The sequence below is a fragment of the Rhea americana genome, unplaced genomic scaffold (genome assembly GCF_003343005.1).
Source record: "Rhea americana isolate MKP2758 unplaced genomic scaffold, rheAme1 scaffold_186, whole genome shotgun sequence".
NCBI classification, from domain to species: domain Eukaryota; kingdom Metazoa; phylum Chordata; class Aves; order Rheiformes; family Rheidae; genus Rhea; species Rhea americana.
Window position 1 is genome coordinate 205899 of NW_028185994.1, and position 25766 is coordinate 231664.

The 25766-nt window shown below is 38.1% G+C and overlaps 1 protein-coding gene across 8 annotated transcripts in view; it reads left to right on the forward strand.

Moving 5' to 3' along the window:
- RNF38 (ring finger protein 38) overlaps window positions 1–21742 on the forward strand; it is a 115053-nt gene extending 93311 nt beyond the window's left edge. For 5 of the 8 annotated variants that reach the window (XM_085302104.1, XM_085302099.1, XM_085302101.1 and 2 more), the window contains 7 exons: window positions 785–955; window positions 5726–5887; window positions 8580–8686; window positions 9452–9575; window positions 10968–11089; window positions 12148–12247; window positions 12377–12668. In XM_085302104.1, coding sequence (XP_085158230.1) covers window positions 785–955; window positions 5726–5887; window positions 8580–8686; window positions 9452–9575; window positions 10968–11089; window positions 12148–12247; window positions 12377–12466 — 876 coding nt within the window. In that variant the 3' untranslated portion in view covers window positions 12467–12668. Of the gene's footprint in view, window positions 1–784; window positions 956–5725; window positions 5888–8579; window positions 8687–9451; window positions 9576–10967; window positions 11090–12147; window positions 12248–12376; window positions 12669–20404 lie in introns of those variants that run through there. The other 3 variants (XM_085302097.1, XM_085302100.1, XM_085302098.1) reach the window with 3 other exon arrangements.
- The last annotated feature ends 4024 nt before the right edge of the window (window positions 21743–25766 follow it).

Below are 25766 nucleotides of genomic sequence, written 5' to 3' on the forward strand. Positions count from 1 at the left end.
TAATGGTCAGAAATGTAGAAGGAATACCTTAGATACTAAGGACAGATCAAAGAGCAGGAAAAATAATTTGTTCTTTCTCATTCCTCCATTTGCAGAGCTGGAAGTAGAAATCAAGGCCTCCATTAAGCATATTTCTGCTCTCCTACACTGCGTTCATCACTTACAGAGTTCAAACTTAGTGACCTGTAGTTGCATTTATATGAGAAATTTCACAGAGGAGAGAGAAAAGGTTACTTTCTGTGGTACTTCTTTCTCACATTGCTGCCTTCACAGCAGAAGAGATCCCACAAAGCACTGAACTGAACAGAGCTTACAAATTGTACCTAAAATGTGAGGCAAAAGTGGTTGCCAACAGCTAGTAGTCCACTGACTCCAATGGAGTTCTAAATAGTTGTAAGGCCATTACCTTGTCTTGATGGTCTGAAGGTAGTACATGGGAAGAATAGACCTTACTATAGTATGGGTGTACCTGCTGTTTTCTTAGAAACCTGTCCCTGACCCTGTAGGGCTGAAATCCCCAGCTCCCACTGAGTTAATCTAAAGTGAAAGGGACTTTGTAACTGGTTGGTGATACTATCATATTTGTAGAACCTGATCTGCATTGGTCACTTCATTGTGTATGTGAATGAGTTATTCTTTATATGTGTTTTGAGGACACAAGGAGAGAGAATTGCTTTCTTTTAATGTTAATTCTTTTAATATCTCCCCTTAATATATCAGGAATATTCTATAATAAATATTCATACTGGAGGCAAAAATATTTGTTTCTTTCATTTTGTTTCAGATGCTTCAGGCATGTTCAGTCCAGCACCTACCAGTACCGTACACAGCATTCCCACCCCTCATTTCTAGTGATCCGTTCCTTTTGCATCCTCCTCATCTCTCTCCACACCACCCTCCTCACTTGCCACCTGCAGGACAATTTGTTCCTTTCCAAACACAGCAGTCACGATCGGTAAGTAAAGCTTTTTACTCTCTCACCTTAGAATAAGTAAGGTTGGATGGGCAAGTGCTGTAGCCCTTCTCATACTCAACTGAGGAAATATATTTAAAGGAAATAATAGTTTAAAACAATACCTTTTTGTGCTAGTGCTTTCTGAGCAAGCTGAATAACCAATTTAATGTAAAGATAAGAAATTCATAATTTTAAAATTTACTCTGGTTCTTCTAGGTTTTCATCAGCTGTCATCTGTGCTGTTTCTCCATAGGCTTGTGTTTCGATCAAAAGTATTTCTATTTACTTTACTGTTCCTCAGATGCTCCTTTTCCAAGGGGAAGAAATCCAGAGGAGACTGTGTAGTGCTGCAGTGGTCTGACAGAAAAGCTTAGTAGAGAAATGAGAAAACGCAGAATGTTACTCTGATTACGGCCTGTATTCTTCTACTTCTCATTTGATCTTTAAATGAGCAAAGTTTTGCATACTAGAGTGAAGTATTATGGCCTTAGCTCTTTCAGAAATCCTCAGGAACGAAGAATCTCTTCTTTCCTTCTCTTTTTCACTTGTGACTTAGTATTGACTACTTCTGCTTTAGCAAACTTGGCTGAAAGGTAATGGCGTAATAATAGGAATACAGCAAACAGCAAACATAGCTAAAACTGACCATATTTTGGATTTGAGGGGAGAAATGATTTTCATATCTGGCCTACAACTCTAACTGGGATTATCTGTATACTTACATCCATTTGTTTGGCTGTCTCACTGGAACATGACAGTATTTCATTAATACAGAAACAGAAAGCAGCTTGTCTTTGGTGTTTCTTACACATACATCTTAGAACTATCCATGCTGAGTCTTAGGCATTGGTACTGCTATTAATAGCTTTATTATATAACAAGGTGAGAACAGTTGGTAAAACATGGTTTTCACTAGTAATCACGATAACACTTCCCTTTAGAAAATGTATAGGATTCCGTTTTGATTTGAATTGTTAATTTAGGTTAGAGATTAGGCTTCCCTGTCAGCTCTTATCTCTGGCAAAATGCATATGTCAAAGTGCTTTACGAATCACAGATGGTTGTGTTTGGAAAGGACCTCTGGAGATCCTCTAGTCCAACCTCCCCTGCTCAAGCAGGGTCACCTAGAGCATGTTGCACAGGATCACGTCCAGGTGTTTTTGAATATCTCCACAGAAGGAGACTCCACAGCTTCTCTGGGCAACTTCTCCCAGTGCTCTGTCACTCTCACAGTAAAGAAGTTTTTCCTCATGTTCCCACAGAGCTTCCTGTGTTTCAGTTTGTGCCTGTTGCCTCTTGTCGTGTCTCTGGGCACCACTTAAAAGAATCTGGCCCTATCCTCTTGACACTCTCCCTTAAGGTAGTTGCATACATTGATCAGATCTGCTCTCAGTCTTCTCTTCAGGCTAAACAGGCCCAGGTCTCACAGCCTTTCCTCATAAGAGAGATGCTTCAGTCCTCTAGTCATCTTCATAGTCCTAAAGTGGACTCTCTCCAGGAGTTCCATGTCTCTCTTGTTCTGGGCAGCCCAGAACTGGACAGTACTGCCCAGTACTCGAGATGTGGCCTCCCCAGGGCTAAGTAGAGTGGCAGGATCACATCCCTCGAGCTGCTGGAAACAGTCTTCCTAATGCACCCCAGGATACCATTGCCTTCTTGGCCTCAAGAGCCCATTGCTGGCTCATAGTCAGCTGCTTGTCCATAGTCAACTTCTTGTTCTCGAGGTGCTTAGAGATGACATTCAGGATGAGCTGTTCCATTCTCTTTCCAGGGGTGGAGGGGAGGCTGACTAGACTAGAATTTCCTGGGTCATCCCTCTTGCCCTTTTTGAAGACTGGAGTGACACTGACTTTCTTCCAGTCCTCAGGCACCTCTCCAGTTCTCCATGACATTTCAAAGATGATGGAGAATGGCCTAGCTTCACCATCATCCATCAGCTTCACCAGCACTCATGGATGCACTCTGTCTCATGGATCTGTGGGTGTCAGGTTTGTCTAAATGATCTCTAACTTGATCCTCCTAGATCAAGAAAAAGTCTCCTTTTCTCCTGACTTTCTTTCTTATCTCCAGGCTCTGGGATTGCTGAAGGCTGCCCTTAGCAGTGAAAGCTGAAGGAAAGGCAGCATTCAATAACTCTACCTTCTCTGTATCCTTCATCACCAGAGCACCCACCCCCTTTAGCAGTGGACCCACATTTTCCCAAGTCTTCCTCTAGTTACTGATGTATTTGAAAAATCCGTACTTGTCCTTGACATCTCTTGCTAGATTTAATTCCAAATGGGCCTTAGCCTTTCTTGTCTCATCCCTGATTGCTCTGACAGTGTTCCTATATTTGTCCCAAGTGGCCTGTCCCTACATCCACATTCTGTTTACTTTCTTCTTCTGTCTAAGTTTCGCCATGTCCTCCTTGCTCATCCATGCACATCTCCTGCCCCCTTTGCTTGATTTCTTACTCATAGGGATTCATCGTTGGAGGAAGTGATGATTGAATATTTACTGGCTCTCCTGGACCCCCCCTCCTTCCTCCTAGGGCTCTAACCCATGGGATTTCTCCAAGTAGGTCTGTGAAGAGGCCAAAGTCCGCTCTCCTGCAGTCCAAGGGTTGTGATTCTGCTTATTGACTTGCCTCTTCCACGCAATATCCTGAACTCTACAATCTCGTGGTCACTGAGGCTGCCACCAACTTTTGTATCTCCAAAACAGTCCTCCTTGATTAGATAGGACGAAGTCCAGCAGCACACCCCTCCTTCTTGGCTCCTCCACCACTTTTGTCAGAAGGTTATCTTGATGCTCTGCAGGAGCCTCCTGAACTGTTTGTGCCTACCTGTGTTGTCCTTCCAGCAGTTATCAGAGTGGTTGAAGTCTCCCAGGAGAACTAGGGCCTGTGATTGTGAGGCTACTTCCAGCTGTCTGTAGAAGGCTTCATGAACTTCCTCTTCCTGGTCAGGTGGTCTGTAGTAGACACCCACACAGTGTCCCCCATATTAACCTGCCCTTTGATCTTCACCCAYAAGCTCCTGACTGCCTCCTCCTCCACCCCTAGGCAGAGCTCAATGCATTCCAGTTGCTCTCTCACATAAAGACCAACTCCACCACCTCGCCTTCCTGGCTTGTCTTTCCTAAAAAGCTCGTAGCCATGTATGACAGCATTCCAGTCATGTGAACTATCCCACCATGTCTCTGTAACTTCAATGAGATCACAGACCTGTGACCACACACAGATCACCAGTTCCTCCTGCTTATTCCCCATGCTGTGTTCATTGGTGTACAGGCATTTCAGAGAGGTAGTCATGCATACAGGTTTCCCAGGAGTAGTGCAAGAGGATCCTCCATGGTCATGTCCTGTGCACACTTCCCTGGCTGCTTGCACCTGCTGGAGACATCCTGACTTGAGCCGAATATTGCTGACTACACAGTTAGGTTTGTTCTGTGTAACGGGAAAAAGAACTTTTCACTGCTTCCACAAGGTGGCTTTCTTAGCTGAATATCTTGAAATTAGTGGGATTCAGTATTAGGAACAGAAAGGTGAAGTAGTACAGTATTGGAGTTTAGGAATTTTGAAGAATGGGACCACTTTGATCTGAGATAAGAGCTTTTATTACAGCAAAAATATAGTTTTAAGTTAATGCGTCTAGCCTAGAGTTAACAAAAAGTTGTTTATAAATTCCTCAGAAAACTGTCTCATGAAAACAGATAAAGCAGAAACCCGTTAAGGTAGAATTCTTCTACTTTTAGTGAGTTTACTGAAGGAAGAAAACTTTTCATGATGGTAGCTTTTGCTTGTTATATAAATGCTGAATTCTTTCCTAAGAAGCTTTTTGTTTCCTGCTGTATTTTAGTTTGGCTTCAGTTATGGTTCCTTACAAAGATCTAGAACTTTTTTCTTCAGCTGAAGAGATTATTTTTTATAATGTAAGTCAGCGGCTGATTCCTTGCACATGCCATCTCATCAACTGGATGATAAATGCAAAATTGCTTTAGCAATTTAATTTAAAGCTTATTTTATCTAGCCTATCTTGTCTCGATTACAGATTGTTTAATTATTTAAAAATAAAGGGAGAAGAAGATGAGGCAAAGGTTAGGCCCATACAAAATTTTGGTATATTTTGCAGCCCTTTGGACCTGATGAATTTATTACAATTGACTATCTTACAAGACTAAACTGGAATCTCATGCTTCTGAAACCACTGGACTGTCTGGTTTTGGTAGGACTGTTGCACAATCCTTCTAAGGAAGCATCTGCATCATTACCAAGTATCGTGGTCAGTTTAATATCCCTGGAATAGCCATGTCCACCATCCATGTCACTTTTCAAATTATCTAACAAAATCACAATTTAATTCTGTTTGGCTGTTGCAATGAGTAGTGTGATAAAAAGAAGTATTTTTTCCTTTCACATAATTTCACAGAGAGAGCAGCCTGGCAAGAGAGCGAGCAATATTTGTCCTGGAAAAATGCAAGACACAGCAAATTACAGCCACTCCTGTGTTTGTTAGATTGCATAAATTCCTAATCTAGAACCCCAGCTAGCTGGAAAAGATCAATTTAGCTCAAATTTGTAGTGCCGTATTTACTTCTTGATTGTGTACATGACAGCCTTTTTCACAGTGTTGCTCTGTGAAGTACACAGAGAAACATTGTAAAAAACACAACTGCATTGTACCTTGTAAAACTGACCGCAGCAGCTCTGAATATACATGTAGGATTGCAGTTCTTCAGTGGGGAAAAATTTGATCTCTGTTAATGCAACAAAGCCTGTGTTTCTTTTAGCCACTTCAAAGAATAGAAAATGAAGTAGAACTGCTTGGAGAACATCTTCCTGTAGGAGGTTTTACATACCCTCCCTCAGCCCATCCACCAACATTGCCTCCCTCAACTCCTCTCCAATTCTTAACCCACGATCCTTTACACCAGGAGATGTCATTTGGTGTAGTAAGTATTGCTTTCTGCACTACTTCACATTCATATTGAGTTAGCATTTTTGATCTTTAAGGTGCATTTTGTTGAAAAGCATCACTTCTTGCAATTGGATTTTCTTTAATGGCTACAACTGTGTACTGTTACATTTTCCGTAAGTTCATTTTAATAAAGCTAACAGCAGCTTACATATCAGTAAGTGATTTTTAATAACGTTATTTGCAGATAGTGCAATAGCGGTTACTTGGAAATTATTCCTCCCTTTTGCCACACAGTCTATTATTTCTACTGCAGAAACTAATGAGCATGCTCTAAAAAAGCTATTATCACTTGTTCTACTGCTAATTCTTCCTCAGTATGTTGAATTTCCACAGGTGAGGAAAGCTATAATGCTTTAAAAATAATCTTTCACAGAGTGTTTGCAATTTGTAGGTAAGCAGCCTTACAGTGCTTCCATATTGCAGATGGTACAATACTACAGAGGCAGTGAGGCTTGCTTTAAGGGAACTTTGAGGGTGATGAGTTGCAGCTGAACTGCAGCAGCACCAAAAAAAAAAAAAAAAAAAAAGAAAAAGAAAGAAAAGAAACCTAGTTCAGGATAAAATCTGTGCTGAAGTTTGTGCTGCTGAGGTTAGACTGCATCAAGGATTTGTGCAAGCTTTGTGTTGTGCTTCAGGCTGCACATGTCCTGAGATGCTTTTGAAAAAGTTCTGCCCTCTGTTTAACATTTGAAGAATGAGCTGGAAGTCAAATTTAGGCTCTGATTTTTGTTGGTTTTGTTTGTTTAACCTGTGGCATCACCTTGACAAAAGCTTTTAGTGGCTTATTGTCTCTCAAAAATTTTAAATGAGAATGGAATTCTAGGCCCTGCGATTACAAGAACATACAGATACTTCTCTTCAGTTAGTCTCCTTGATATAATGCAGCTTACCTCTAAATGAAATTAAATGTTCGCTCCACTGGTATAAAATTCAGATAAAGCTCCACACTTTTTTAAAAAATGATTCAGCTCAATGTTAAACTGAAGGTGTACAGGTTTTAAGCAAAGATTTCCAGTACTGCAGGGTTTTGAACACATTTTAAAATGTGTAAATTGTTTGGATTTGATTCAGTATGCTTGATAAAGGGATTACAATCTAGTCTCAAGCATTTTGACTGGAGTGAGATCTTCTTGATTTCCAAGCTCGGATTTTAAAAGTAGACAGAGAACAAAATACTATGTTTTTGACCTAGCAGGTTATACAGTATTTATGTTCTCTGATGCTTCAGTTCTGGGCTGTATATGGCTGAGGGACAGAATATAGGTGTATTATAAATAATCACATGGTGTTTTAAAAAGCAAATCCTAAATCTCTATAAAAGTTTCTCCAGTGATTCAAAATGATTTTTAGCAAATTTTGATTTCAAAAAAATGGTCATTTATATTTCCTTTATAATGTAATTATTATGGAATATCTGCATTTCTGTCTCTCCTTCATTCAGAGAACCTAAAACGGAACATAACACTTTCTGGTGTTATTGCAAAATTCACAAAGCAATAAATACTTACTGTGTATGGTTCGAGGTCTTACTTTCAAGAAAAACACCATGATTGTTTTACATTATGTTTATATTTCTATGTAAATTTTATGTATGACTGGCTATCTATTAATAATGTTTCTGTTGTAAAGTCAAATTTTTTTAGATTAGTCATTGGTTTTCTTGGGTTTCTCTGTGTTCTGAAGTTTCACGTACAGAAGAAGAAAAGCATGTTAATAAAACATTTGAGTGTTCTTTCTTTCAAAAAAAAAACCCTCAAGACTTGAATATAAATTAAATAGCGATATGAATTTCAACTGTGAAAATCTCATTAAAAAAATCACTACTTTGAATATTTTTGGAAAAATGCAATTTACATTTAAGTAGAATTTTTTTACCATATCTGCCCCCATTTCAATAGGTATCAATATAAATTTTGCACAGTGAAACCAAAAACTTAAGAGCTTGGCATGTAAATGAGAAAGTAGGAAGACAGTTCTATGTTTTGCTGATGGAAAGAATACATTGAAGTTGTAAGCCTGCACGTTTCTTTAGGCATTGTCCAGATGCAGAAATTGTACTAATTAAATTCCCCAGGTACAGTTAAAAGGCTTCAGACTCCCTCTAAAGTAAATGTAATTGCACACTGCTCCAAAGGTGCTTTTTATAAACTTGTCCAAAGAGTTTGCAGTGTGCATTGTGGTAGTACCTTTAACAGACATTGTTATACCAACCACAGAAATCATATATATCTATATTTATATGATATATATGATATGTATCTATATACACGTGTATGTATGTGTTTTAAAGCTTTCTTTACTCAATTACTTTTGTACAAACCTATATAATGGCAGCAGACCTAAAGCCTGGGCTCTTAATTTGCACAGAAGTGAACAGTTTAGCTTCCACTGATCTCCCAAACCAGCCTGCCTGCAGATTAAGCCTACAAGAGATTGCAGGAGTTTGTTATGCATCATTACTTTCTCCCATAGGGTGGTGTAATTATATATTAATGATAAAAATTATTATTTGAAATTGTTTTAAGGGTCTGAGGTTTTTTGGTCTTGAGCAGGGGTTGGATATTTTGAGTAACGCTTTGTAGAAAACAGATTTCAATGTTCAAATTTCAGTTTATTTCACAATTAAATGAACAAGATGTTGAAGCTTGCTTTCTTCCTTTCTACAGCCTTACCCACCTTTTATGCCTCGAAGACTTACAGGACGCAGTAGATACCGATCACAGCAGCCGATACCACCGCACCCTTACCATCCCAGCCTATTACCATATGTGCTGTAAGTTCAAAGTACATTTGTTTCCTTGACAGCTATTATAGAATTATGTGAGGTAACTAGTCCTTTCAGCATGACTTTCAGCRCTTTTTATGGTTGGACTCTATCAGAAAGCAGACATAGTTCAATTGTCCCAAAGAGTTATTTTCAAAGTTTTCAGCCTGTTTTGAACAACTTTCATAGTTGAGCAGGGGAAGTAAAAGTAAACAGTTTTGTCCTGTGTAGTTATGTATCTATTGTGTGTCTTTTTTGCATGGAACTTTCCTTGAAGATACTCAAGATAATTGAAAACTTGGTTCTGCTCTTAGGTTACATGGTTACATTGTAAAACTGCCTTTTGTAAGATAAAGTTCTAGGAGTTTTTAATCAAGGAATAAGTTACTTTGTTTTGTTTTTTGACTTTTGAAACACAATATCAGGAGCCTTCTGTGATATGTAAGTTTTTGACTGAACTTTTACCCACTTATATTCAACTTCAGAATCTCTATTCAGTGTTAATATTAGTTCTTCATGATAAGTGATAATCAAGAGATTAGTTTTTTTAATAATACTGAATTACAAAGTATCAGATGAGATAGCAATAAGCATGCAAAAAAGTCAGTAGAGACAGAATCAAAAAGAGGCAGAAATTCTTTTTCTTTTGACTCTTTTATATTAGCTTCAATTCTTGACCTCATACTTAATATTTTACAAATCTTAGAACTTTTTGGTTTAAGAGAGATCAATAAGATTACTTCACCTCAGCTGTATGTTTGTGCTGTCCTTTAGCAAGGTGCTGAACCTTATCAGTATTTGCTCCCATGGTAGATCAATGCTTCCAGTGCCACCTGCAGTTGGACCAGCTTTCAGCTTTGAGTTGGATGTGGAAGATGGTGAAGTGGAAAACTATGAGGTTGGTATGGAAGTACAAATATATGTGAGGAACTGTTTCTAAGTCAAACAGTACACAAAAGTGAATTATATTTTGCTTTCAGTTCTGTTTTTGCTTTGAAATAAAGGTAATGACTTTGAGGAGAGAATCCAGAAATCTTCTTTTTGATTTTGTTTGCAATACTGGATTTTACAAATGCCTAGCTCTTTTTGTCTGTTATTCTATTAYTGTTTCCCAGAATCAGATCAGTGATCATTAAATTGATCAGTTTTATGTTCTGCATGCTACTTTTCTGTGTTTGAGTTTCAATTGATTTTAATTATCAAATAGAAATAAAGCATATACAAAAGAAAAGAGTAGGTTATTGCTTTTTGTGCTTTGATAACTTTGCAGAATAATGTGAATACAGAGTAGTTTTAGTATCATAGAATAAATTTAGCTAAATGCAAGGTTTATAAAACTGTCTTAGTGCTTTCACCTCTTGACCCTCAGGAAAAGCTCAAATCAAAAGCTTACAGTCATCAGCTAGCCTTCATTTTGCTTCTCTTTACCCTTGTTTCCCTTAAAAGTTCTGTATATTTCTGTAGTAGCACGGCATTTCCAGTTTAACAATGAGCTCTTCTGTAATAATTGCTGTCCTAGTACAGAAGAAGCATCATCTTGTTTCTGAGAATTTGGGCCATGAGTTTTAGGGCTATTGGAAATTTCTTTGTGTCTAGTATTGTTCACAGTTTTCACCAAAGCTCTTAACTTTTCTATACCTTTGTTTTCTATCAAATTGATATGGATATTTTTCTCAGTATCCTCCTGAAGGAGTGCAAATGCTGTACATGACAGAAGGCAAATTATTTACCTGAGGGACAGTTATTTACAGTGTTTGACTCATAAAAAATGAATGTAAGATTTTAGCAGAAAATGCTTAAGTTTGATGGCATGTATTCGTAAAATCTGTATCTCAACTCACCTAGCCTAAGATGTGGAATGAGAATCAGAAGTTGTCCATTTAAATTCTTAGAGGGCAAGACTCGCAGTATATTTTCCTGGGAAATAAATTTGGCAACATTCTTCCTGGTACCTACACTGTTAGTTTCATAGTGGAGTAGGATCCTTCAGAGGCAGAATACTTACCAAAGAGCCAGAAGAATAATTAAAAATTGGATCATGGACATTTTGAAATCTTGAAAAAGAGTACACCTGAGGTAATTCAAAAAGGTAGTTAAACTCTGAAAGACATTGCATGGAACTCGTGTTGTAAGGGGAGAGGTAAGATTCTAAACATTTCTTGACAGAAAGGTGGTTTGTGCTGCCAGGTAGAATAATGATGTATTATTGCAGAAGAAATAATTCCACTTCAGTGGACCTGGACTTTCTTGAGCAATGAATTTTGAAATGTACAACTGCCATGTTTTGCAGGCACTGCTGAATTTGGCAGAACGCTTAGGAGAGGCCAAACCACGAGGACTGACAAAGGCAGACATTGAACAGCTTCCATCCTACAGGTTCAATCCAAATAATCACCAGTCAGAACAAACATTGTAAGTTGATTTCTCTTTCTCAGAGTTGCACTGTATTTTCATTTCTTTCAAATGCAGCCTCAGGCATGTGGTGTTAACAGTGCTTTAAAAACAGTCATGTTTCAGAAAAGATCAAGTCTTATTCTTCTTAGCTTTAAAAATTCTATCCAGTCTTACTTCATTTAGATATGTTTCAATTTAGTTGCTCAGTATTTCGTAAAATTAAATTAAAGAAAGATTTTTTTTTTAATTTAGTTCACCATATTGGACATGTAAGAAACTTTGTCTGCTTGGAATTAAGCCTATGTTAAAATGGCAATAAAGTGATGAAGTTTGAAGTGAAAAAGCGGAAAGAGTTTTCGTCGGTGGTTTAAGGRTGCATTTTCTGATTTTTAAAACCCCTTTACTTACTCTGTTTGAAAGAGCTGCATAATTGAGTGGAATGCACTGTAGATAGAAAGATGGTTAAATGACTTAATGCCAAATGCTGTCTAATGTTTGAAATTAAGTGAAAGTTGTTTTTTTCTCCAGTTACAGTGATCTTTGTTGTGGCTTTTAACATATATAAACAATGAATTTTATGATCAAAATGTGATTTTTTTTTAATTTGACAAATTTTTTTAATTTGACTTTAATTTGCCAAAGGATAAATATTTTTAATAAAACATGAGTATAGAGGTAAACAAAAGGGAAATTCTCTATTAAAAATATATGTGATCTTTAGTTTTGGGAGATGCTCAAAATTATTTCTTTTTGAGAGCTAAAACTAAAGGTGGACCTGAAAGAAATGTGTAACAGGTTTATGCTACCAGCCCACATCAACATTTGTTTGTTCTGTTGATAGGTGCTGTGCCCTTACTTGCTCTGTAGTTTGAAATTACAGTAACAAGCATAAAAGCAAATTAAAATGGTAATCTAGAGGTTTACATCCAAAAATATTCATCGCAGTACCTGCCATAGGAATAAACCAGTTACCTCTGTTGTAGACATACCTTACAAGTTGGCTACAGATTACAAAGTTTTAAGTTTAAGTTTTTAAATAGTAAGTATCTTTAAATTTTGTCATCTTATTTTTTTAGGTGTGTAGTATGTATGTGTGATTTTGAGTCAAGGCAGCTACTTAGAGTCTTACCTTGTAACCACGAGTTCCATGCCAAGTGTGTCGATAAATGGCTCAAGGTAAAATAAATAAATAAATAAAAAGGCAGTTTTGGGTGGTTGGGAGGTTTTATTGATTGGGGGGGGGTTGTTTAGTGTTGTTATATTTCTATTGCATTTGCTCTCTTGCTTCCTGTTTCTAATATTTAGGCTAGAAAGGCCAACAGACTCAAAGCACTGCCGTCTTACATTATTTTCTTACACTTAATGGAGGAACTTTTAAAAAAAGCTTTTGCATAAGGAAAAGAAATTTGAAGAGAATGATTTTCATGGACAGATCTTGTTGTTTTCTGTTTCCACAAAACAACGCTTATGAATTCAAGCTTATAGCAACGTAGGAAGTATGAAGAATTTGTCTGATGATGGTGGGTTTAGCACTGTTTTACATATCCTGCATAGCAAAATCGATTGTTAATAGAAAGCGTGTCTTCCCCCTCACTTTTCTGACTGAAGTTTTGAAGCAAATCAAATGTTTATCATACATATATACATGTGTGCATGTATATATGTATAATACATGAGAAGTATGTTTGTGTATATGTGTTTATATATATGCACACACATGCTTATATATGCATGTATATTTTATAAACATATATTTACAATATGATATATGCAAACAAGACTTACCATGTAGTTATGGTTTTACACATGCTATAACATACTCTCTCAAAACAATTTATGAGGAGGGAAAGAAAAGAGGACCTAGAAGCAAGACAGCCCAGTAAGATCACAGAGTAGCATCCTAAAAGAAGGAAATATGATTAAGCAGGAGGTGATAAATAGACATCTCTGCAAGCTGAATTATCCAGATTTACTGCTAACAAGGTATTGATTCACATTTTGTCTCATCTTTTCCCAATGTTTATTCTATCCAGATTTAGATTGTCTGTTTGTAGAATATTTGAAATTGTAGTGATCCTATGTGAAAAAAAGTATATAGGGTACAGAGCCTAGAGAATTACAGAGGTTTTCTGATATTTTTKGGGGAAAAAAAATCCAGTAAAAAAATCCTCCAAACTCTCAACCATATGTCTGAAGTGGTTCTTGTTCTCTTTTAAGTTTGATTAGAAATGTGTTCCTGTAGAGATCATGAATTTTTAATGCAGAGCAAGTCAACATTAAAGTCCTATAAAAGCTGATATTTATGGCATTATTTTGGCTACTAAGTTATCAAGAATGATGGTGATGGGGCTTTTAAAAAGTGAAATCTGGAACAGCTTTGGGCTACCATACCCAATGTAGTGTAAGGCTTCTACAGAATCTGTGGCTTGTATAAATGTTTACTCAATGAAACATCCAGATATTTTTAGCTTCAGATTAAAAAAAAGAAAAAAAAAGGTATTTTGCTCTATGCTATATGCCATAGACCTATGCTGTTTTATCCAATCATTGTGAATTAAATCAGATTAATTCATATTCAGGTGTTCTCCAGTATCCTCCACTACTCATTTCTGTGCTTAGAGCRTGTTCTGCCTGGCAGAAGGGTGTTCGCACTAGACTTGTGAAGTCTTACCATTGCTTAAAACTTCCTAAGTCATATGTGGCATGGACAAATAAACAGGGTCCCCACCTTATGAAAAAAGAACAGGGATCTCTGAACTTCACACAGCCTGTGATGCAGTGGATGTTGAAGTTTTATGTCGTTACATTGATTATATAGATTTTAAAAAAGTATTATTTTCAGGATAATAATACAAAGAGTATACCTCTAATTCATAAAGCCCCTCTTCTGCAGATACCTGGAGGTCAGAAGAACACATCAGGGAATACCATGTATGCTTATCCTGTTCTTATGCTTTCTTTCTTTATTTTTTTTTAACCTACTTTGCTATCAGAGTCAGACAGTTAAGTTAAATGAGGTTTTTTGGTGACTCAGTGTGGCCATTCTTACGTTAAATCTAATACTTTCGACTGGTAATCAGCTGGTAATTAATTAAAGATCAGCACAATGGGAAAAAAAGATTTTATCTGTTCTTTGTTTTAATTATCTTAGGTGTACTGTAACACTGGTAAACAGCTTCATGCTAATGTTCTTATCCTAGGTTAGAAGTCCCATACTTTTTAAATAGAACTTTAACAGTAGTATCATCTAAAGGATAACTTGCCATAGAAAAGCTATATCAACAAAAGAGTGTCAGCTGTGTGGGGGAATGAATATTTAGGTGAAAGATGTGTGCAATCTAAATCTAGAGGGAGTGCAGTTATGCTAGCCTAAAACTGCTTGTATTGGCATAGTGTATCCCAAGTTGGATCCAAAGTAGCTAGATGAGGATAATACATCCTACATAGGATTGCTAAATGCAATGCAGGTATATATTTATGCCATGCTGGTATAGTTAATGCTGTGAAGCTGTCTTACTGAAATCTTACTGAAAAAGATTATTTTGCTTGCAAAACAGAATAAATAGTGTGTGTAACTCCAGGGCAGCCTATTTTAGTTAATGCCTTTACAGTTAAAGCAGCAGAAAGCTCTAGTATATGCCAACCTTAAAATGGTGATAATGAGAAGACATATTTTTGTTTTTATGTATATATTTGTGTGCATGTTGTGTATATAAACATATCTAATTTTTTTCATATATTCTTTTATACATTTGACAACTTGCTTCATATGTTGCCAGTATAATTATGTTTTCACTATAACTATGCATTAATTTCATTGGAAATTGGCTTTCCTGCCTTTAAGGACTTGCTTACGTGAGGATGTGGCATTTCTCTGCTAGTTTCTGTGTTAAGCCTTTGCTGAACTCCAAGTACCTTTCTGCACTCCAGAAAAGAATTTTGCCTAGGCCACAGCAATAATATACAGCTCTTGCACTTTAAAGCAACATCTGCGTCATTCACATCATCCAGTCCACATCATGTGGACAAATTCTGCAAGRCCATGCAAGAATATTAGGTTTTAGTTGTTTTAATCATATGTCTCTTGAAATAAACTATTTGCCATCTGTGAATATTTTGTGTTGTGCTAGAGCCCTGGAATTAAGCTGATGCTTTTAAACTTCTAACATTCGTTTAGTGAAAGTTTTTCTTTTAAAAAGTTAGTGATTCAGTCCGATAGTAGGAAAACTGAAACCCTATTCCACTGTCTGTTGGTGGCAGAGTGAGAAAAAGAGGCATTTAGACAAACATTATGACTTGCTTATGTCAGAAGTTTCATCTGTCCTACATATAAAATTCTGTATATAGTATTACTTCTTCAGGCAGTCATAGCTAGCAAGAGGAAAAGTTTTTTTACCATGAATTAAGTGGTCCACATTAGACTGTAGTGAGAAAACTTCTCCTGTTAAGCAAGGTAAAAGCAAAGTGACTTGTGAAAGAAGAGTTACACAGTGAATGGTACAGAATTAATGAGAGTATTTTTGTGAAAAATAATAATAAAATAAAATGTGTGTGTGTGTGTGTGTGTGTGTGTGTGTGTGTGTGTGTGTGTATTCCTCAGGGTATGATTATTTCCAATATCCTACATCCTTTTGTCAAATATGAATACATGAGAAATCTATTCACTTTTCAAGTGAGATTTAGTTGTTGTTCCAAAGAGCAGCTTGAAAATATGACCCACCTCTACTCCAAGGATTCAGAAATCAGATGTCAAGGAAAACTTACCTTATATTTAATTCTTCTCCAAGAAATGCCATATTATATTTCAGAAAAGGTAATGATAGCTAATTCAGGGTTTACTTTGGTTCTGATGGTTTGATATCAAAGAAACATAATTATTTTCATAGAATTTTAGTGATGCTGCATGTTCTTTGCAGTGTCGCTGTGTCCCATGGCATTACAGAGGGTAAGAGTAATGAACTGCTTTATTTATTTATATGGTTGTAAAAGTTTCTAGCTAAAATAAATTGCATTTAGAGTAGAGTAAACTTCTGCCTTAGTTTGCCTGAAGAAACAGCTACTTAGGAGAAAGTAAATATTCAATGTTATGTCACCCTTTTTCCACTTTGCACCAGGGAGTCCTGTTAAATATCAAGAAGGGGAATGAATTTCATAAAAGATGTAAAAAGACTAATAAATCTTAAACAGGTATGCTTGTAATAGAATCTTGAAAAAATATTTAAAAAACAGTTCTGAAGTTTGCGTGCCTTATTCCTTTTCTCCTGGAATAGGGGATTTGTTTCTGTAGTTCCCTATGAGGAATTTATACTTTAGTAACATTCTTACTGAATGCTCTGTTTCATGCTGCAAATGGCTAGTACAGCAGTATTTATCGTGAAAGATGCCTCTTCGGTTCATTAATCTCTTTAATTTGGAAGAATTTGCCTTTTTATTTTTAATGTATATTAGCTGAATTATATGTAGAATAACGCAAGTRCAGAATAGAGACCAAGTACCAGCATTGCCATCATGTAATTATGAAATCACTAGCAAAAGAGCAAAAAGACTTTTTGAATTGGTTCTCCAATCCATGCTTTACAAATTCTGTAAAGCAATAAAAATTACAATTAAAACTATAAGAGATTTATACCATTAGTAATTGATAGAAAGCATTAAAGATATACTTTACAATGCATTATAATTATACCTTAATACCTTAATAACAAATGTTCCTTTCGTTAGCATTTATAGTTTGGATTTAAAACATATGGCACTGGTTTCTGACATACGACCTGCAGAGCTGTTTCTTGATGCTCTTATTGGGAAATAAACAAGAGGAACTGGAGATCTGTGTGCGGTCGCAGGTCTGTGATCTCATTGAAGTTACAGAGACATGGTGGGATAGTTCACATGACTGGAATGCTGTCATACATGGCTACGAGCTTTTTAGGAAAGACAAGCCAGGAAGGCGAGGTGGTGGAGTTGGTCTTTATGTGAGAGAGCAACTGGAATGCATTGAGCTCTGCCTAGGGGTGGAGGAGGAGGCAGTCAGGAGCTTRTGGGTGAAGATCAAAGGGCAGGTTAATATGGGGGACACTGTGTGGGTGTCTACTACAGACCACCTGACCAGGAAGAGGAAGTTCATGAAGCCTTCTACAGACAGCTGGAAGTAGCCTCACAATCACAGGCCCTAGTTCTCCTGGGAGACTTCAACCACTCTGATAACTGCTGGAAGGACAACACAGGTAGGCACAAACAGTYCAGGAGGCTCCTGCAGAGCATCGATCATAACTTTCTGACAAAAGTGGTGGAGGAGCCGATGAGGAAGGACATGCAGCTGGACCTTGTCCTAACCAACCAAGAAGGACTCTTTCGAAGACGTGAAGGTTGGGGAAGCTGCAGAGACCATGAGATGGTGGAGTTCAGGATCCTGCATGGAGGAAGTGAGTCAGTAAGCAGGATTGCAGCCAGGACTTCAGAAGAGCAGACTTCGGCCTCGTCAGGGAACTACTTGGAGGAACTTCATGGGTTAAGGCCCTAGAAGAAAGGGGAGTCCAGGAGAGCTGGCTAGTATTCAGGCATCACTTCCTCCAAGCTCAAGAGCAGTGCATCCCAATGAGCAAGAAGTCCAGCAAAGGGGGCAGGAGACGTGCGTGGATGAGCAAGGAGCTCCTGGTAAAACTCCAACAGAAAAGGAAAGTACATAGGATGTGGAAGAGGGGACAGGCTACTTGGGAGGATTATAAAAATATTGTCAGAATATGCAGAGATGTGATGAGGAAGGCTAAGGCCCATTTGGAATTGAGTCTTGCAGGGGTTGTCAAGAACAACAAGAAGGGCTTCTTCCAATACATCAGTAGCAAAAGGAAGACTAAGGAAACAGTGGGCCAACTACTGAATGTGGTGGGGCCCTGGTGACGAAGGATAAAGAGAAGGCAGAATTACTGAATGCCACCTACTGAAGGCCTGTCAGCCTCCCCTCCATCCCTGGAAAGGTGATGAAACAGCTCATTCGGGATGTCATCTCCAGACATATGGAGGAGAAGAAGGTGATCAGGAGTAGCCAGCATGGATTCACCAAGGGGAAATCCTGCTTAACCAACCTAGTAGCCTTCTCTGATGGACTGACTGGCTGGGTAGAGGAGGGCAGAGCGGTGGACGTTGTGTACCTTGACTTCAGCCAGGATTTTGACACTGTCTCCCATAACATCCCCCTAGGCAAGCCCTGGAAGTGTGGGCTAGATGAGTGGATGGTGAGGTGGCTTGAGAACTGGCTGAAAGGCAGAGCTCAGAGGGTTGTCATCAGTGGCATGGAGTCCAGCTGGATGCCTGTGGCTAGGGGTGTTCCCCAGGGCTCAGTACTGGCTCCCATCCTGTTGAGTTTCTTCATCAATGATCTGAATGAGGGGACAGAGTGCCTCGTCAGCAAGTTTGCTGATGCTACCAAGGTGGGAGGAGTGGCTGATACACCGGAGGGCTGTGGTGCCATTCAGAGAGACCTGGACAGTCTGGAGAGCTGGGCGGAGAGGAACCWCCTGAGGTTCAATAAGGACAAGTGCAAAGTCCTGCACTTAGGGAGAAGTAGCTCCATGCAGTAGTACAGGCTAGGTGCTGACCTTCTGGAGAGCAGCTCTGCAGAGAAGGTCCTGGGAGTGCTGCTGGATGACAAACTGACCATGAGCCAGCAGTGAGCCCCTGTGGCCAGGAAGGTCAGTGGTATGCTGGGGTGCATTGGGAAGACTGTCACCAGCAGGTCAAGGAAGGTGATCCTGCCCCTCTACTGAGCACTGAGGAGGCCTCATCTCGAGTACCTTATCCATTTCTGGGCTCCCCACTACAGGAGAGACATGGAGTTACTGGAGAGAGTCGAGCATGGGGCTACGAACATGATCAGAGGTCTGGAGCATCTGCCCTGTGAGGAATGGTTGTGAGAGCTGGGCCTGTTTAGCCTGGAGAAGAGAAGACTGAGGGAGGATCTTATCAATGTGTATAAGTTCCTGAAGGGAGGGTGTCAAGGGGACGGGGACAAATTCTTTTCAGTTGTCCCGTGTGACAGGGCAAGAGGCAATGGGCAGAAATAGAAGCACAGGAAGTTCCGCCTGAACGTGAGGGGGAATTTCTTCACTATGAGAGTGACAGAGCACTGGAAGAAATTGCCCAGAGAGGTTGTGGACTCTCCTTCTCTGGAGATACTCAAAACCCACCTGGATGCGGTGCTATTTAACATGCTGTAGGTAACCCTGCTTGAGCAGGGGGGTTGGACTAGATGATCTCCAGAGATTCCTTCCAACCTTACCCATTCTGTGATTCTGTGATACTCTGATTGAAAGGTTTGGCCACATTAGAGAAATTGACAGTGGTTGATGCTGAAATTTTGAATGTTGAAGTAGAGAATTTGGGACAGGGGGGAATTACCTTCTCTTTGCCCTTTGAAAAYGAGATATTTTGTCATAAATGTGACATACTTGGCTTGGTCCATTTTTCATTACTTTATAAAAATGTAAAACATGTAAAAATGAAAGCATTCCTGTGTTTGAAAATGCAAAAGAGAATGTGTAGATATTCTCCCAGCAGCTCAAGGAATGTGAAGTCTGATCTTTCTTACCTTTCAGAGGACAATGAAAGTGAAAGAGTTGCATGGAAAGTATTTTCAGTGAGTGATTTATCAAAGGGCTAAACCTAGACCTACTTTTATGCATGTTACTTAGTGTTTGAAATTGAATACCCATTTCGACCAGTCATCTTCCTTATATATTTTTTTCTTTCACTAAAGCTATTTACTAAACTCCTTTTTCCCTGGTCTGCTTTCAACTTTGGCCAAATCTACATGATATGTTTCTGAGAGGATAACAGGATAAGGAGAGTATTAAGAGATGTGATCGCTCATGCAAGCTTATGACATCGGGACATCCTCATGTACGGCCTTTATTTCCAGCATAAGCTTGCTATGCTGATATTGGTGGATTTCTCTGCCAGCCCACAACACAATTTCCTAGCTTAGTTGCATCCATCTGAAGTGTATCTCAGAATAAAGTGTATGACAATATTATTAAAACCTTCAGTGCTTAAATGAAGTGTAGCTTGCTGTTTCCATGAATGTTTTAAGATAAAATGTCSGAAATTTCTATTTAAAAGAAAATTCTTTTTTTTTTTTGTTTTTTTTTTAATTGAGAGACCTATCAAATGACTCTAAAGTACCAAACCAAAATAAGAAGTGGCCCAAGGATGCCGTCTTCTCTGCTACTTTTAGGTATTCTTGGGTGCTGAGAGTAATGATCTCAGTAGGGTCAGAGATGTCTACCTTAACAATGTACTTTCAGTATTATAAACCCTCCTTTCTTTCTGATTTTACAGGCGAATCGTACCTGCCCAATTTGTAGAGCTGATGCTTCAGAAGTGCATCGTGATTCAGAATGACCAATCTAAGAGCACAAATCCAGTTTGGGTGTTCCTGGTAATGTGTATATATGAACTATCCATTGAAGTTACCCGTGTGGCTTCCAGCCTTCCCTTTACACAAGAGGGTCAATGAACCTTACTTTGCACTGTTTGACTTAATCAGTTATAAAGCTTATAATTAGTCTTCACAATTATGGGATTGTTTTACTAACTGTGTGATTGGAACTCCAAAGATTTTTTTTCTGTAGCTTAATTTTGCGTGTGCACTAACATTCCCTGGTTTTTGTGTGATCATTCCGAGTGTTGCTGCGAGATTACAGTGGATGTGATCTTTTAGCATGTGCTTTTATATAAAAGAAAAAGGAAAAAAAAAGTGGTAGCTCCAAACAATATAGCAATCTACCTTATATAGAGCCTTCAGATACTGTGAGTGGGAATGAATGGTGTGAACGTGTGTTTGCTCATGAGAGGATGCAAGAAGTGTGCTTGTGATTGGATGTGCATGTGTGTTTGAGAACCTATATACCAGCATGTATTGAGAAAGTATGTGTGTAGTATTAATTATGCTGCAGTGTATAATCTTGTGTGTTATTTAAACAGTACTAGTACTGTACACTGGTTTCTTTCCTTGTGTTTGCAGTTGCACACTGAATGTGATGGGTGCAGCAATTACAGATGTTTAATATTTCCTCCCCAATGTCCTTACTGGTATAAAGACCTTTTTACCTACTATTCAAACAGCTGTTATGCTTCCCCTTCAGTGGAGGCTTAAGTGTACCACTACAGAGTGCATTGATTGCTCATACATGAGTATCCTTGGGGGTTTTTAGCTTATGTTACAAAATCCAGATTTTAAAATGCCAGATTTATGAGTTATTTTATCAATGCAAAGTTGCAATATCGCACAAATCAGTTAGCAATATTAACAGTTTGAGTTGGTAACTAGAATACCAATGCTTTTCTATTTTCTTTAACAATTTTGGTAGCTGGATTTTATTTGCATTCAGTTGATTTCAGATTAGACTTGAGTTTTGAAGATGCTACAGTTATATGCTTCTTTCCTGAAAGTAAATGGAAAGGATACTGAGGGTCTTGTGCAACAGCTCTTCGCTTTTGGCCGTTGTACTTGCTAAGTACATAATCCATTAGCTTATAAATATTGACTTTAATCATTTAAATTCTTTGTCATTTACAAGGGAATTTGTATACAGTTAAAATAACTTGTAAGAGGTTACAATTTTATTCCTGCAACTTCATGAATAAAATAAAATTTTTAGCATTTTCTCAGACAAATGGAACTTCTGATTTTTGTTGTTTTCTGTTGTTGTACCACAAAATGGGGTGGGTTTTGGTCACTCACTGCAGGTTTCGGCTATCCTGGGGTGCTGCTTCTTGCCTTCTTTATATCATGATGAATATGGTATGAAAAAGAAACTTTCTTGATTTTTGCAATCAAATTTCCAGAGTATTCCACTATAGGAGAAAATAAAATTGGAACATCTTTCAGAATAAAAAATACTGTGAAATGGGAAGTAACCTTCATTCAATTGCCCTCTAAATAATGAATTTAGTTCTGGTGTTGAAAGAACAAGCTTCATTTATAACATTTCAGACTGTTAACACCTTCAGGATGTTTGAGTAAAATACTTGGGTCTCCATATGCCATAATTATTCGATGGATGCACCTTTTTTGCATCAAAATACTTTCTCCTAAATTCAGTGTCATTACTTTGGTTGCAATAGCACAAGTGGCACAATTAGCAATATTGCTGTAACTTGATGCCAGTCTCATCTTTAAGTTTATTCTTTATCATTTCTGATGCTTTTGCATGCTGCTATGCTCTAGTATCAGTTATATTTTCAAAGTTTTACATGTTTTCCGTGCTGCTTGCCCTGCTTTGAAGGTTCTACAGACCAATCGCAGCTTGTGGTTTAAGTAAAATAAAAGCACAATTTTTCCCATGTTTCTGCTTTTCATACCTCTGTTTAATTATGCAAATACTTCTCAGAAACAATCCGTCTATACCTGCCAATACTACAATAATACAATAATAAAACTAACTAAAAATATACCATTACATCAACTTCAGAATATTGGAATTTTTTCTCTCTCCCAAGGAACTTAAAGAGTGGATTTCACAATAATGCCAAACAGGTTAAATTACAAATAATAAAATTTATTTTTTTAATGAATGAAATCATGTTGTTTAAAAATGCATATGCCACATATGTCTTATAATACTTAGGGCCTTTTATATAGCTGCAAAACAAATTTCTACCTGTACAGTTTACCGTAACAAACACTACTATGCTCATTATTCAATTTGAAGCATGGGAAGACGGCACTTTTTCTTAGCTAGCTATGAATGCATAATGAACAAGGCACATTCTTCTAAAGCCAAGGGAAAGTAGTCCTCTTTCTGGAAGTGTATCTTGATATATATCTTGATGTATAATGTCCCTTTTTTCCCAGTAAAACCATGTGAGGCAATGGAAGACTTAGGAGATGGAGGGTGTTATTTGATAAAATGCAGACTCCAATTGTTGCACTCTTCTGAAATGTTTCTTCCACTTGCATGGGACTCTTGCAGAGGTGTGCAGACTTGCTTACTCTGGCTAGTCTGTATGAGCAGCGCACGTGTGTTCAGACCAGCTACAGCCAAGCCTATGCTGTGGCTGCCGGAGGAGGTGGGGAGACRGTCTGTGCTCAGCTGCCGTCGTGCCACATGTAGTGCACATTGGTGTGCCATTCCAGAGCCTGCTGTGGTGCCTGTCAGCACCAAGATTCAGCAAGACTTTGTGCTCGTTGCTTTCATGCTTCCACCTGTCATCCTCTCTGAGCACAACCTGCAACCTGTTGGCTTTACCATATTGGCACTGCTGTGTTTTTTGCATAAACTGTCAAATTAATTTGGCATATTTTAGCGGATATCAAGGCCTACAGATAATTCCAACATCTCGTTTTGTAGTTTTCTTTACAAAAATATGAAAGCCTTTCATTGTGTGTCATTTTGTGTGGGCTCTTGAATGTGATTTTACAGCTGTTAGTACATCATATAATACTTCGGATGGGTTTTACCTATTTAATTTTACTTATGGAAAATACATTTTTGACTGAGTTATCTTTAGGCCTTTATAAAAACTGTTTTTCCTTTGGTACATTCAGTTACCTCATTTTGCTACTTGTGTTTCAGATTTGCTAATGATTATGAAACTTTGGGTTTTGTTGGAGTCATATTTTGTCAAATGTTTTCTTTAAATCATACTCTATTGTATCATTTAACATGTAGTTTTAAAGGTATTATAAATATCTGTAACCAAATCATTTGAAGGCTTGGTAAATTTTTAACAAAATTTGTACATTTTTTATGAGAGTTACTAGTAATGCTTTACTAAGTAGTGCAATGAATTTTTATTTTTAATCCCTGTGCCCAATTTTGGAATTGAGAGAGTTGTTCAGTAATAAATGTATGATGTACACTTACAAAATTTTGTCCTCTTCTTTTTTTCTGGAAAAGGGTGCGTTATTTCCTTTCATCACTCTGTATTTTTCCGCTTACATACTGGCAACACAGAGTTGGGAAGGTATTTGCCTTCTTAACTGTAGTACATGAAGTAGACGGTTTTTTAAACATAGTAATGGATCTACTTTTAGAGATCCTAAAACAATGAGATTAAAAAATGATTTGCTTTTAGTAAAAATGTGACATTTTTGAAAGTGTAAAGTAATTATGATTTATAGAGCTGAAGGCCTTGCTTAAGTGAAACCTGTAAATGCATCATAAGGAAAATTTTAAGGGATGAATGTGCTTTTTGACATGCAGTATGTACTTTGTGTCAGGTGAAGCTGTGATGTGCTTTGCAGCACCCTGAAGTGGTAAAAATGCATCCCCAAGTTAGGGCAAAAACTGAGCTAAGAAGAGGTTTATTTGCAAGGGTCACACATGAAACTAGTAGCGAAACAGAATAGAGCTGATCTTACGGGCATTTTTTTTTAATGAGGTGATAAAAACTTGTCAGATTTAATCTAATGGGTTTTCATCTACGCAGTGCATATAATAGGTTCARCAGAAGCACATAATCTTTGTGATCAAAGTACCTCATGTTTGAAAATCCAGTGGTGGTTTCAGAAAGATAATCCTTACAGAAAAAGTTTTGTAAAATATCTCTTGGTTTTAGTTAGGTGACCATCTCTGTAGGCCCAGATATAACTGGCAGGAAGGCACTGATCAGAAGCTACTGTAGCCTAGATCATGCATGGAGTTAGTGAAGTCCTAGGGCTGTAAGCTGAACACATTTGTGTCTGCAAAATAATATTCTATACCATTCATATATTCTTTCGTTGCCTTGTTGCTCCACACCATTGTCAAAACAAGATTTTTACCAAAGTTTATAACATCTGGTTGTCCAAACCTCCTCTGTCAAGGGCAGTAAAAATGGGCCATCTGGCAGTCTGAGTCAGCTGTTAGCAAAGTTTGACATGGGCACTCTGAAAGGTCTTACCAAAAATTTGGCCTTTCTGTGCACTGATTGCTTAACAGCATTGGCACACCTCAGAGATTGGCTTCTTGCTTCTAGTATCAGCCCGTTTGTGTATTCTTTAACACTTTTATGAGAAGCAGAATCAACAGTACTAGAAACTTTACCAAGCAAATAAGCTCAAGCCACTCTTCTGCAGTTAAAGGCAGCTTTATGCTAGCTGCCAATAGCAAATGATGCAGTTGCCAGGACAGGGCAGAGAGGAAACTGATGATGGCATAGAAGTGCAAAGGTGAAGGTGGAAAAGAGATAGGGGAAGTTTGCCATGTGATGGAGTTAATACTCTGTTCTACCTGCGCAGAGTTCTTGCTGAACTACTGCCCTAAAATGCTCAGATAAAAACACCAGTCCTGCCTTTCTATGCAGCTCTTATTTTCACTTAGCATATACTGTGTCACATGGGAATGTGATTCCTAGACAAGAGAATCTGTGAATGTGAAGCGTTTCCTCCCTGGTAACCTGAAACAGACTGGGCAAAACTCCTGAGAAATGATTTGCAAAGTCATCAAGCACAACTACCTCAGCTTCATAGTGAAAGCTAAGGTAAAGCCAGAATAGGTCACCATCAGCAAGGCAACATCTGCACCAGACACTAAAAGGTCATGTGTGATCTCTGATACCTGTAAAGCCACATCTGCTGCATTCAAAAGTGGCTGCTTTGCCCATGCAAAGCAGGTTTTAGGAGCTATCAAGCAATTCGGCCATACTGAAGAAGAGAGTTACCCTCAGATCTCTGGACCTCTGTCCTCTGTACCCACCTTTGTCTCACAGCATTTCA